A 14,225-nucleotide genomic window follows, 5' to 3' on the forward strand; every position below is an offset into this window, starting at 1 on the left:
CCAGGGCATCAGTGCTGTTTTCAAGACACTAAGTGCAACAATAATTGATAACCACTGATAAAGTTACTTCAATGCCCATTCTTACTTTTTAAAGTTGGTGATTACAAAATATCTACTTTCTTTGAAGCTATACAGATATGGTATCCAAATTGGTGATCACAATTGGTTAGTTTAACTAGCTTCATAACTGGCACTTGGCTTTCTTGACTAGGTTCCCAGAATTTAGATGCAATAGGTTAGGTGTTAGGACAGGATGTAGAAACTGTTAACATTGTTCTTGGAGTGCCTGGCTGGCTTGAAGCAAAAGATTGACATACATAATTTTTATTGGATTATAAGAATAATGATCCTGTATCTAGTTATACATCTTGATAAGAAAGACTTTAAAATTTACTTTCAGGGCATTATATTTGAATCCAGCATTAATAAGCTCTGGAAACAAGAATGGGCTATTTTACTCTTGGTGAGAGGGCCAGAGCCTTACGATGATGTGTGAGCAAATGATCACTGAACCTAACGATTATCTTCCTAATTGGCTCCTGGGAAGTTATGTATAAACATATTTTCTTTGAGTCATTACTCTGTTTTTTTCCCCCAGGTTCAGCAGCATTTTCTCTGAAGAGATAATAATAGAACTACCTTAATAGTGGAAAATAACCTCAAGTAGTCTATTTGAAATGGTTACAAAAAGAAGGAGAAGAAAAAAGAATGAGAAGAAATTGGAGGGGAAGACAAAGAGAATGAAGAGAATGATGGTGATGACAATAATAAAGAAGGAAGAGGAAACGGAGGAAAAGAAACAGGAGGTAGATCAGGAGGAAGAAAAGGAGGAGAAGAAAGTGAAGCAGCAGCAACAGCAGCAGCAGTGGTAGGATAAGGGCCAATGCCAGTTAAGGCTTTTCACAGTGCTCCTTATGACCTCCAAGGGTATCTGTAGAAGTTTATAGATTCCTGGGCCTCACGCCATTCCAGAATCAGAATGGGAGGAGCAATGCTTAGGAAGCTGCATTTTACACTACCCTGATACTTATTCCACGTAAGCATTATGCATAGTAAACCATTTGAAAATGATTGTCCTACAATACGTTGGGCATTAATGCCAGGGATACTGTCCATTTAACTCACTTAGTTTCCAAGTTCCTACTCTTACCAAAGCAACAAATGGTAATAATATTTTAGAATAACATAAACTTAGAAACATAGGGCTTCTGAGTGTAATCTAAAATCATGGACAGTTCTCTTCAATGCAAAGCAAAGAAAATGGCAGAGGACAGACCAATCATAATGACAGCTAGATTTTATTGAGTACTTACTATGGGCTAAGCCATGTTCTCAGTGCTTTACATAATTTAGTCCATTCAAATCTTATAAATAGTAAGCAGTATTATTTCCTCTGTTTCATGAAGAAGCTGAAGATTCAGGAGCTATTCCAGGCAACAGTGCTGGTAAGGGGTAGACAGTACTCAAATACTTACGTGCTTAAAATATTAAACATCAAACTACTCCACATAAGTGGAAGGCAGAAGCACTGCAGACCTGAGTTAGCTCTGTGAGATTATCTATGCAAACTCTGGTAGCCTTATCCCTCAGTGGCATCTGCTAGAAAGCAACCCCGAGGTGACCAGATTATCTACGAAAACTCTGGTAGCTTTGCTTCCCTGTGACTCAGTTTACTTGTCTGTGAAGTGAGAATGGTAATAATGGTGTAGTGAGAAGGCAATACATGGAAATCTTTGTGAGAACTGTAAAGTACTATATAAACATCAGTTGTCATTATACTCCTACAATCATGGCTCTTGTAGGCTGGATCCAAACCTTCCCACAGGAAGTTGGGAAATGAAATGAAGTCATTGTGTTACTAATCAATCACCAATAGGCATAATCACAGAAAAATTTTTTTTTTTTTTTTTTTTTTTTTTGAGGCGGAGTCTCGCTCTGTCGCCCGGACTGGAGTGCAGTGGCCAGATCTCAGCTCACTGCAAGCTCCGCCTCCCGGGTTTCCGCCATTCTCCTGCCTCAGCCTCCCGAGTAGCTGGGACTACAGGCGCCCGCCACCTCGCCCGGCTAGTTTTTGTATTTTTAGTAGAGACGGGGTTTCACCGTATTAGCCAGGATGGTCTCGATCTCCTGACCTCGTGATCCGCCCGTCTCGGCCTCCCAAAGTGCTGGGATTACAGGCTTGAGCCACCGCGCCCGGCCAAATTGTTTCTAATATCAGGAGACGGGCAAGGTGGAGGGGCAAGCACATTATTAAAAAGTGCCGCTTTTGACTGTTTTCTTGGCGTGCCTTGTGATCTGACCTCTACTACGTTGAATGTCAAACATACTAATGTCTGCTTTCATATTTTATACATTTCCAGCATACTTAATAAGTTTACATAGTCCCTTTTTTCCTAAGGTGCCACTTTCAATAAATGTGTTTAGAGAGGGCAACTTTCTAGTCTTCCCAGAGCCCTTAACCTCATCGTTACTGATACTCCACCAAGAAATCAGATGCAAAGTGCTCCAAGAGGAAGGATCAGGTCCTCAAGTCAGACGTGTGAAGTTCACTCTGTGAGACATGGTAAACTGCTTCACTTGTCTGCATTTTAGTGAATCGGAGTTAATAAAACCTGCTCTGGCTCTCTCAATGGGCTTATGGGAAAAGCCAATTGGGAATGTATAGAATTATGAGAGAAAGAAAAAAAAGAGGAAGGGTAACACACTAAAAATTAGTGAGCAAGAAAAAAGGGAGAAAGAGATGAGAATTGAGTGCCAAAGCTAGTCAGTTTTACCCTTTGAAATCATGTGTCTGTCCAAGATGCCTCCCCACTCCAGAATTTGACAAACTTGTGTAAAAAACTATTATGTAACTAGGGTGCTATTTTCTCAATAATAATAACTATGATTTACTTGCACCAGACAATGTTGTAAGTATGTTATGCATAATAACCTCAACAGGTAAATTACTATTATACCCTCATTCTGTAAATGAGGAAACCAAAGCAAAGATATGTTCAAAACGTGTCTGGATGTTCCCAGTTAATAAGTGGCAGAGCTGAGAATCAAATCCAGGTGGTCTGTTTTGAGTCTGCTCTTATATTTGTGTTTAATGCTTTTTGAAATAGTGTTAGAGTTTGGGCACAGTTTATCAAATAGTGCCAGTTCTTCCATCGACTCTTAACTAGCCTTGCAAATAGAATTAAAGCCATTGCCTCTGCTTTTTCCAGCGGTAGAGCACTAGGAAAGTAGATGCTGGATCATCAACCATTGCACTCATGAAATACTTTCCCATACCTATTTCTTTCCTAGCTTTCTTAACTCTAAACCCTGACATTTCCCCTTTGTGCATGTATGACCCTACCCTGAATTACTGAGTAATTCTGACTGGAGAGTCAGAAGAACTTGAGTAGCCTTAAACTGATCCCCCTCACCCTGCTGCCATTTATCCTACCCACCTCCCCACTCACAAGTCCATCACTTTCTCAAGTCCATGGGCTTAGAATAAACTATTGCTACCTGCTCCTCGCCTTGGCATGTAACAACTCAGACCTGGCCAATACATGTTTGCTTGAGATGGGGCACCCACCGGGCTTGCTGGTCTTAGCTTCTCTTCCTTGCCATGGGTAAACAGCTACAGCTGCGGTGTGGCCAGGTCTGAACAGTAGAGGGACAAGTCTACAGCAGGGCCTAAGGAAAGAGCTAGAGACACGGATGCTCACAGGAGGCATGCAGATACCGTAACTGAATGGAATAAGGTAGGCATAAGAGAAAAGCTACAAACCCTCAATTGTCTCTGCTATTTTCCCCTTAGAGAGTTAAGGATTTCTGAACTCCATTGGAAGAAAAAAAAGGTGGGGTAAACATAATTGCAGAAATTCATACTTTGTCTCAGTGTCTGAGAATTGTAGGGGTCACAGTTTCCAGACTAACATTTTCTAGTTTTTAAAGATAAGCCAGAAAACCAGATTTTTGTCAGGCATTTCCTGAGTTTCAATATCAGAAGCTTACTTAGAACTTTTAAAGTAATGTGCCGTGGGCCAGCTCTGCTTTAGTACCTTTGTTTTCTCCTTCAGTTTTACTGATTGTACAAATTTTTTGCCCGTCATAACTGAAATCCAGATTGGTCCCTCTTCTAACCATAATTAAAGACAATTGTTGAAGGTCTGCTTTCCTCCACTTGTTTAAAACAGCTTCAAGATTATATTATTTTAAACAACAAACAGATTAATCCCTGTGTTCACTGGAGGGAGGTGAGAAACCAAGGGGAAGTTAGGGTCAGTCCATTATTATTAATCCCTCAGTAGCACCTGCTAGAAAGCAACCCCAAGGTGACCAGTCTCTTACAGTTGGTTCGGGGGTATGAAGCCTCCACTTTCAACTGTGGCTGATGTCTCTGGGGAAAACACCCTCAGTCTCTTTGCTGGGTGACAAAGGGATGGTTTTCAGCAATAAAGAGTGATGAGGGAAGCTGGGGAAGATTGCTTGTAAAACAGACTCTAAAGCAATCTTTTTTTTATTTTCCAACCTATTTTCATCCTAATGTCAAGCTATTTGGTGCCTGCAAATTCCTAAGTCATGGGGAATTCTGAAGCATAGAAAGGGTTAGTTCTTGGTTTTCCTTACTGCTGGATTGACATTTTATTTTCTTGGGTCTGCTACATTATTTGCTTTTTTGCTTTCATAATTTTTTGTGATTGCTTCCACTCCTGTTCTCTCCATTTCATGAGTTTATGTGCTTAACAAAATCCCTTCTCTGTAGCTTTTGAGGGGTTTTAGTGTGAAGTAAAATAAGGCACACATATTTAATCAACCAAATTTACCTGGAAGTATAGTAGCCAAACAAGTAGACACATCATAAGTGTCCCCCGTTACTTGATAAGTTAAAGTATGCTTAACACATTTAATGGAAAACTATGCAACTACTATAAATTAGGCCAGTGAACAGTTATTGACATGGAAGTATATCAGTATATTAAGTGGAAAGTGACAGGTTAATAGCATTAATACTAGTAGCAAACTAAGCGATTTCTCTGTCCTCACCCTTCTGCTAAGTATCTCAAACAGATTATTTCACTTAATCTCACAGAAAAATCTCCTGACATGTGGAATGAGAAGTCATGAATATCACAAATATAAATGTCTATGAAAGTAAAATTATTTTCATTTTCTCCAAAAATATAAATTTGGAGAATATTACTACATTATGGCTGTCTGCAGCATGAGTTTGTCAATCATTTTTGCACCAAAACACTATTTTTCAAATAGTAACTTTATAGTGGAGAAATCTGGTTGATGTGATACCACCTTAACCAAGTGATCAGAGATAACATCACTAGTAATTAGACATATGGACACCATGTACCTCCTGACACAAGCCAATGAAAATGACATAACATCACTTATTCCTACAAACGTTTGATCCCAGCCTAATCGTTAGAAAACACCAGGCAAACCAAAATTAAGGACCATAATATAAAATAACTGAACAGTACTCTTCAAAAGTTTTAAGGTTGTGAGAGACAAAGATAAAATATCCCAGTTTGGAGGAGACATAATAACCAAATGCAATAGGGAGTCTTAATTGAACACTGGACCTTAAAAAAAGATGTATTAATAGAACAATTGGAAAAATATAAAGGTCTATAAATGAGCTAAAGATATTGTATCAATGTTAATGTTTTGGTTTAACTAATAGTACTATGGTTGCACAAGATGTAAACCCCTGGGAAAGGCACATGGATGGTATACACAAGCTTTGTGTGCTGTTTTTTCTTAATTTTTTGTAAATATAAAGTTATTTCAAAATAAAAAGTTGGAAATATAAATTATCTTTTTTTTAGTTGGCCAACTATACTGTATTCCATTCTGGGTGCCCCATTTAAAAAAATTCTGTTATAAGATCCTATCTGGACAAGAGCAAGCAGAACCCAAAGTCTTAAAAAGGTTGGGGATGTTTAACCTAGAGCAGGAAAACATTAGGCAAGATATAACAATCTGCCTTCAAAGTATGAATCGCTATCATGTATAAAAGAGATTGAGACTTGTCAGTGTGGTACTAGAGGGCAAAATTAGCATGTTTGACTGGAGGTAGTAATGAGGAAAGGTTTTATAGTATCATTATAAGGAAGGACTTTGTAACCATTTGCGCCAATCCAAACCAAAGAATGGGTTGCTTTGGGAGACCAGGAATTGCCTAACAACTTGATAAAAAATATCACAGGCCGGGCGCGGTGGCTCAAGCCTGTAATCCCAGCACTTTGGGAGGCCGAGACGGGCGGATCACGAGGTCCGGAGATGGAGACCATCCTGGCTAACTCGGTGAAACCCCGTCTCTACTAAAAAAAATACAAAAAACTAGCCGGGCGAGGTGGTGGGCGCCTGTAGTCCCAGCTACTAGGGAGGCTGAGGCAGGAAAATGGCATAAACCCGGGAGGCGGAGCTTGCAGTGAGCTGAGATCCCGCCACTGCACTCCAGCCTGGGCGACAGAGCGAGACTCCGTCTCAAAAAAAAAAAAAAAATCACAGAGGAGTGTCATGCATACCAGGCGTATTAACTAGATCACTGCTTCTCAAACTTTAATTGAGTAAGAATAACTATGGACTCATTAGCAATGCAGATTCTGATTCAGTAGTTCTGGGGTGGGGGCTGAGGGTCTGCATTTCCAACAAGCTTCCAAGTGATGCCTATAATGCTGGTGTGTGGACAAGACTTTGAGAAGCAAGGAGCTGTATAATATTCAAGGTCACTTTTCAACACTAAAGTCTATGATTCTCATAGAAAGACATACGTGAGGAGCAGAGAAAGGAGTTATGTGCTGAGATTTTAATATGAAAACGACAATGTTTGAGAGCATAAATGAGGCAAGAGCATTGCCTGCAAGCAGAAGCAGGGATGCTCTGAAACTCAGTAAATGCATATTTTAAAAGAACCTGTTAAAGAAAGAACCTAAATACTTGTATATGGCCACACTTAATTATCCATTTTCATTAGAAAAGATAAATTATTTCTAGCAAGTGGAATTTATGGCACTCACTGCTTCAATTTTAATAATTCAATTCAATATTAAATTCAAGATTTTGTGTTTATCTAGTTCATTGAGCAAAAGTCCTTCATAATTATTCATCTACCTCAAAGCCTTGGCAGTGTATAGACTTTGTTTGTTACTTTTTACTTCCATTTCTATAGGTCATAGCATCCCAACCAGTACAGTTAAAGATGTCCCTCAAGATATTTGGTCTTCTCATCACTTGGGAAGGCCAGGTGAGTAGCTTGTTGCCTAACTCTTGGAATTCAACCAAGCCATGTCCACCACCTTGATGCTATATTTACTTCAGCAACCTGCTGCAAGCATGTCTATTTCCATCATGTGAAAAGTGTCTGTGGATCTGGTGGAGGAGTTCATACTCTAAGTACTTACTTAGCATGGCACGCCCACCAAAATTTGGTCATGGGAGGAGATATCATGAGAAAGTAATTCAGGGACTTCTGGCAGGTATATCTTTAAGTGACAACCCCAGTATCAGTTTTTTGTGTATACTAGGTACTTTTCTCAATTTGTGGTAAAGTTGGTAGATGGTAACTTCTCTAAAAAGTGTGTGTATTTTCCAACTTATAATTTCAATATTATTTTGTCATACTTGACCTGCAAAATTTAGGTGGATTCTGAATCTATATGCATTCTCATGTAAAGCTCTAATGATAAATTTGTCAAGAAAATAAAAAGAAAGACTGTTACATTATTTAAAATAGAATCTTACAAAAAAGTTTCATTGACAGCAGCTATTAAGAATATAAAAAGATCATTTGTAATTAAAATGTTTTAGTTAGAAATGATATATAGCCTTTTGAGCATAAAACTTCAAATAAAAACATATTGGTGAAAGCATATTCAGATTTCTCAATTTAATGTTATTAATATGCAATTAATGTATTGCCCAAAATGTTATATTTTATTTTGTTATATAATTATAGCATATAAAGAAAATGTTATGAATTTCTTCACCCAGCTCCATACAGATGTCTTCAAATTTCCTTCAGTTTACCTCAGTGTGCCACAGAAATGTTGTCATTTTCTATGTTGGAAAACACTGCTATAGGTAGGTTTGCCCATATAATGTGTTCTGCTACCAAAAATCTTCTAGTTTAATTACAGACTAATTCGTTACACCTTTGAGTTAGTGTGCATTTACTGTTACCCACAGCAAACAGGTAAGTCTACATGATAACTGGAAAATATTAAACCTATGTTATTTCCTTATCCATTCTTTAACATCTCTTGAAAATCTAGGAATATTATTCTGTTATTCTGTGGGTCTAGAAATGTTCTTTTTCTTGGCCCCAAAGGTTACACTGTGTCCACTTTGTGATAAATATTGAGTAAATTGTTTAGTAAGCTCAGGGGTATATATTTTATTTCATAATAACAAAATGTTTTAAACATTTGTTTCCTAAGACTAAAGAGATATGGTGATCTATAGATCTCTTTTGAGCATATTCTTACTTCCTGCTCATAGTAGCTTCTTTTACTCTCCAAGAAACCTTAATGAATGCTTAGCTGTATCACTGGGCATTTGTGAGCATCATGAAAGGCATGGCACTCACTTGATAACTTATAATGGAAACACATCCTCTTTAGTTTCTGGAGTATCTGGTTTTCTATATGAATTAATCACATGAGTCAAATGCTATTAAGACAAACTTAAGGGTGATAATTGGCTCTTCCAATTTATAATATGAAATATAACAGTGATGGGCCTGGAGGTCACTACCATGGTCTACAAATCAGGATAGGACTAGTCCTTGATTAAAAAAAAAAGTTAAAATGGATTCTAAATCTACTTGCACCTCTAGTCTTGGCAGAAATTTATTTCTTCTGCATGCCAGAAGTTCTGGCAAAGAGGTTCATAGGATAAAAATCAGACAATAGCAGATTAAGTTACTGATATACATATTGTGTTGATGAGGATATTATCTTCTTTTTGTGAGAGTTTACTTTGCCCTATTAGGTATATAAACCAAATGTTTATTCCAGGCTTATATGGTGCTCCATTTAAGACAAATGTCTCAGTAATGAGAGAAACACTGACCCTATTGCCAACACTCTGCCAAACTGATTTACTTGAACAATAATAAAGGGACAAAAATATGTTCCTCCTCTTACACATCTACCGTTATAAAACATTTGCCCTGGGCTTCTCTTGCCTTGCTAGTGCACAGTTAGCATCTGTCTGCTGTGAGAATGAAACACCCTTGAGAGCTAGAGGCCACAACTCAGGCTGAGGTGTGAAGGGAAAAGAAGACAGCTTACCCAGCCATCAACATTCACACATGTAGATTTACAGAACAGACAACAAAGCTATCAATCGGAGCCCATTCCATTTCATCTCATGTGAGTTACATTATTGTAAAACACTTAACCACATCACATGCCTTACTAACATTGGCACTTGTTTTTGTAAAGATGCTTTATGTTTAAAGAAATTATCTAGTGCATATTTCTGCAAACGTGGAGGCAAATGAAAAATTAGCACTACGGAGCCCCATCCTCCACCAAGTCTTGTCTCATTTGCTTCTTGTAAGGAACATCTCTTGCATCCTTTCCCCACTTGTTCATACGCTTTCTTTCCAACCTTCTCCCCTTTCTTCGATTTCTACAGCATAGATCGCGCCCTCAGGCGGTTGAGCTTAAAAAAAAAAATTCTTCCCAGGGGCAGCAGGCTCCCTCAATTTCACCTCCCGGCGATTTTACTTTTGGCCTGAGTCCAACACGTTCCCAAGAGCTGGACACAAGTTGTTACGATCATGAACCTAACCACACTCCCCTCTGCGGCCAATTTCCTATTTTGCTGTTCAAAAAAGGGAAAGGCACATATCAAAAGGAAAACAGCTTGGTGCTGGCCAGCTACAGAAGAGTGGACGTCTTTGGTGCTCAGAAGAGAGAGCAGCTCCTGCTGCAGTCCTGCGCGTGTCGCTGTCCAGACCTCGGTGCTGAATACCTCCCGCCAGGTTCTATCCCTCAGGGTTCGAACAGGCTCCACTATGGGAGAGTGAACTCACTTCCCTAGGGTGAGGGGTGGAGAATTCATTTAGATGTTTGCTTGCTCTCCTCCCACAGGAAACCATTTTTCCACAAAGAGGCATTGTGCATTTTATGGGAAAGTAATGGCACAGCTCCAGTTCAGCACCAAAGTGAAGAGCTCTACTGACGCAAAATGGAAAGTCAAGGTAAATAAAAACTGCTCTTTCCCTCCCTGAATCAACACAACAGCTTTTGGGACCTTAGATCCCCTTGTTGACAAATTCTTAAAAATGTTTTTTTAAAAATCACATGATTAATCATTTTACTGATAAACACCGTAAAAGGTGGTAGTGGCGCTGGCTTTGCAATATGGAAATATAACTATTGATATTGTTTTATTGAGGTTGAGAAACAAAGGGGAGGAGGAAGTAAACCTGTAAACTAAAGTGTTCGAATGGTTAAAAAATCATTTTTAAAAGTATTGATTTAACATTGTCTCGGAGACATGCTCATTTGCTTAGACAATTTAGAACAGAATTTGGGCAGTAGTAGCTTCCCTTCTTCTCCTTACCCTCCTAGCCTCTCTCTGATTTGAAAGACTTAAGAGTCTTGTTCTTCATAGCAGGTGCTGATACCCAAAGGGCCATTATAAGAATCCTATCGCCTCCCCCATCCCTGCCACACACATGAGTTAATAAATACAGAGAAAATGGATGGAAGGGTGGGAAAGCACTCCCAGCCTTTTATTCTTAGTAGTTATATTCAAATGGGGCACTTCTCTTTGAAAAGTGAAGATGTTTCTCACGGTACAGAATTTATGGGCTGACAAGGAGCAGACTTAACTGATCCCAGCAAACAGTTCCTTTCTTTTCCTAATCCCTGGCTGCTTATTTTAGCCGCTTCTCCGCCCCGCCGGGAATACCATTCAGATCTTAGTCCAGGTAGATCTGACGTCAAGAGATGGCTTTCGTCGATTTGACGTGTAAACACTCATTTCCATTCTGGCTGGGAAGGGCTGGGGCTCCACTCAGCCTGGAGACCGAAGCGCTTCACTGAGCGCTCGCCGCCGCCCAGCCTCTCCTCGCGCTCCTCCTAGCTCTTCGCAGAGCAACCAGGAGCCAGGAGTGGTCCAGAGCCCGAGGGTGGGAAGGGGGAGTCTCTCTGGCTTTTCTCCTATCTTGCTTCTTTTTCCTCTTCCCTTCCCACTCGTGTTCAAGCGAGTGTGTGAGCCATGGAGCGAAGAGCCTGGACTCTGCAGTGCACTGCTTTCGCCCTCTTTTGCGCTTGGTGTGCACTGAACAGTGCAAAAGCGAAAAGGCAATTTGTTAATGAATGGGCAGCGGAGATCCCCGGGGGCCCGGAAGCAGCCTCGGCCATCGCCGAGGAGCTGGGTTATGACCTTTTGGGTCAGGTAAGAGTTCCCACTTTCAAGAAACTTTCTGGGGCCCCAGGGGACTGGCGGGACTGGAGCGTGGTCTTCCAAGTGGGAGCCCCAGGTTGCACTCTTCGGGGCCCAGTGTAGCAAAGAACAAGGAGCTGCTCCCGCTCTAGCCCCTGGCGCGCTTGGAGAGAGAGAAAGCTTGCATTATTTACTGTTTGGGCTGGGCGCAGCCAAGCAGAAGGAAGCCACTGCAGCTGGGTAGGGCTTATGCTTACTGTTGGCCGCTCTAGAATTGAAATCCATTCCCGCGCGGTTTGGAAGAAAAATCCCTCCACGCTTGTTCAGAGAACTTGAGATGCACTCAAGCTCTTACCAACGAAGCGCCCCCGGGAGAATCAGTGCGCTCCATTTCCCGGGACTGAGGCGGTCTGCGTCAGGAGCCGGCTGTTGCCTTCTTTTCAATATGGCAGCATCAGATCCAAGTCCTGATGCAAGGGGCTAAGCAGGCTTGGGGCTGTCCGCCCTGGCAGCCTTTAAAGGTACGCCCAGTGCATTGGAAGAGTGCCAGGTGCTGGGACTGGCGACCAGGAGGTTGGGAGGCCGCGGAGTAGCCTCGGAAGCTGGGGGAGAAATGGTGGGTGAGAGACACGGGACCATCTATCTCCGTACCCCTCTGGGGAGGTCCGGATTTTCACTGGGAACTTACAAAGTCCAAGCTTCGTAACTTTGCCCGGCCAGTCCCACTGCAAGGTCGAGATGCCGAACTGACTGTGGGAAAGGGATCTATTTCTTTCTTGTTCTTCATCTAAGTACGTAATCGTTTTCCCAGGAATTTCAGCTTATTGTTGCCTGTCCAAGTGAAGGCTTGGTCAATAGGTAGCTGGTTGGAGGTGAGTGAGCGTCAAGACATTAAGTGGGAGACTGCTAATAGCTGAGCGATTCCGAGGGGACCCTAGGGAGTGTGACTACTAAGCTAGAGCTTTCCTTTCCTTGGCTCAGAATCAAGCCCTAGCCCCCTGCTTGGGAAGTTGGTCTGCACTGAAGCGTGGGAGGAGGGAGTTGTAAAACATTTTGGCGCGTTTTTTCTGGAGGTGGTGGTTGAGACGCCGCTGGAGTCACGGATGAGTAATCGGCGGGGGCGTTGGCGATTCTGTAGACCGAACCCGCTGGGGAATTCTCCTGCTCTTGCTGGAGGCTTCATTCTCAACTTTATAAACCAAATTGTCTTTGAAATGCCCGGCAGGAAAATCTATGCAGATTGGCTTCCTGGTGTCCCAGCAGCAGATGAGTCTTGATTTTGGCCAGCCCTTGCCCTCGTGCCAGGCTCCGTGTTAGGGGCTGAGGAATAAGAGGAGGGAAAAAACGCTCTCAAGTAATCAAGAATCTAGAGGAAACTAGCTTAGAGATTAATGATTGCAACTGATCGTAATTTGTGTAATAATAAAAGTTGTTCTTGAAGTCTCAATATTCATTGGTTGAAGGAATGAAAGTAGTAGGGAATTTGAGAGGGGTGAATGAAAACTGCCTAAAGGAGGAAACATTTGCATGGGGAAGAGGAGTCAGAGATTGCCAGGAGAACATAATGAGATTGGAGAAGACAGTCTAGGCATGGAAAACAGCTTGTGGGAAAACAGTGAGACATAATACAGTTTAGTAGTAAGTCTGGGAATTGCACGCAATTATTAGGAATTTTTGAGACCCAAAGAGAGCATGAGTAGCAGATAACATTGTGCTGGTGGATACTGTGGGCATCATAAAAATCATGTATGTCCTATAGGGGTAGGCACTGGGGATTTAATTGTGTATTCCTTGAGCAGCCACTGAAAGGCTAAATAGCACTGGTAACTGTGTAGGAGGAGACTGGGGAAGACAGCAAAAACTAAATCTCTCTTCTTTTTCCCACCTGTTAGCTCTAGGCATGTATCTAAACCTAGACCATTCAATGTGAAAATTGCTTTTCAAAACAAATAAACATAAATCTTAATACTAAAAAACAATACATCATCATTCTTGGGAGGATCTTTGGGTAAGGGATAGCATAGTCACAAAAGCATTAACAAATCGTGGGGGAAAACCATCTATATTTATATATGATTTACAATGCTATCTTTCCTCTATCCATTTTTAGTTAAAATGGCATTACTAACAAAAGTTTTAAAACAAACAACAAAAATTATTTTATTAGAATAATAATTATTTGTAGAAGACTGATAGCACGTTCCTGGTTCTGCTTATTTCTCTTTTTGTTTAATATTACTAAAATTACACAAATTTAGCATTACTATATTGGGTACCTTATTGCCTCAGGATAAAGCTTGGATTAAGGTAGGGACAAGAAGAAAAACTAGTTGACAGCAGAGAAAACAAAGCTAAGCACTGGTGATCTTTTTCTATGGCTGGTGACTTCTCTCCCCAATTCCATCCACAGCTTATAGGAAGATTCACCGAGATTCAGGCTTGGAGCAGGGCCTAAGCTTCTCTATTTTAAAATTCTCTAGGTGATGAGAATCACCAATTTAAAGAACATGTTTCTTCTGTAATATACTGTTGTCAATTGTTTGTTTCTTAATTTTAAAAATGTAGGGTTATCTAGAGGATCTGGTAGCTTCAAATTTAGTGCTGAGTAAAGGGAGACTAGCTCAAAAGGATAATGAATAAGTTCTAAATGAACCAAAGGTGTCAATAGCTACCCAGAGAAGTATACACACTCTTAAGTGGAACACCTGCCCTAAATGTAGCATGTTCTTTTCTGAAAGCCTTGAATTAGTGGGAAATCAAATGATCACTAATAGTGGCTAATAACAATTCATCACTCTGAATTCAATGGCTACATTTTATAAAAA

General features: G+C 40.7%; 1 protein-coding gene and 1 long non-coding RNA gene across 2 annotated transcripts in view; one reads left to right on the forward strand and one right to left on the reverse strand.

The window, feature by feature from the left end:
• Nucleotides 1-14,225, reverse strand: part of LOC117064887 — a 155,729-nt gene that overhangs the window by 14,508 nt on the left and 126,996 nt on the right. The gene's annotated exons all lie outside the window — the stretch shown is intronic.
• The window catches only part of PCSK1 (proprotein convertase subtilisin/kexin type 1), a 42,819-nt gene continuing 39,587 nt past the window's right edge, over nt 10,994-14,225 (forward strand). The window contains exon 1 of the mRNA XM_033179067.1: nt 10,994-11,412. Coding sequence (XP_033034958.1) covers nt 11,233-11,412 — 180 coding nt within the window. The 5' untranslated portion in view covers nt 10,994-11,232. The remainder of the gene's footprint in view (nt 11,413-14,225) is intronic.

The sequence above is a fragment of the Trachypithecus francoisi genome, unplaced genomic scaffold (assembly GCF_009764315.1).
Source record: "Trachypithecus francoisi isolate TF-2019V2 unplaced genomic scaffold, Tfra_2.0 Lachesis_group2, whole genome shotgun sequence".
In the NCBI taxonomy this organism is placed as follows: domain Eukaryota; kingdom Metazoa; phylum Chordata; class Mammalia; order Primates; family Cercopithecidae; genus Trachypithecus; species Trachypithecus francoisi.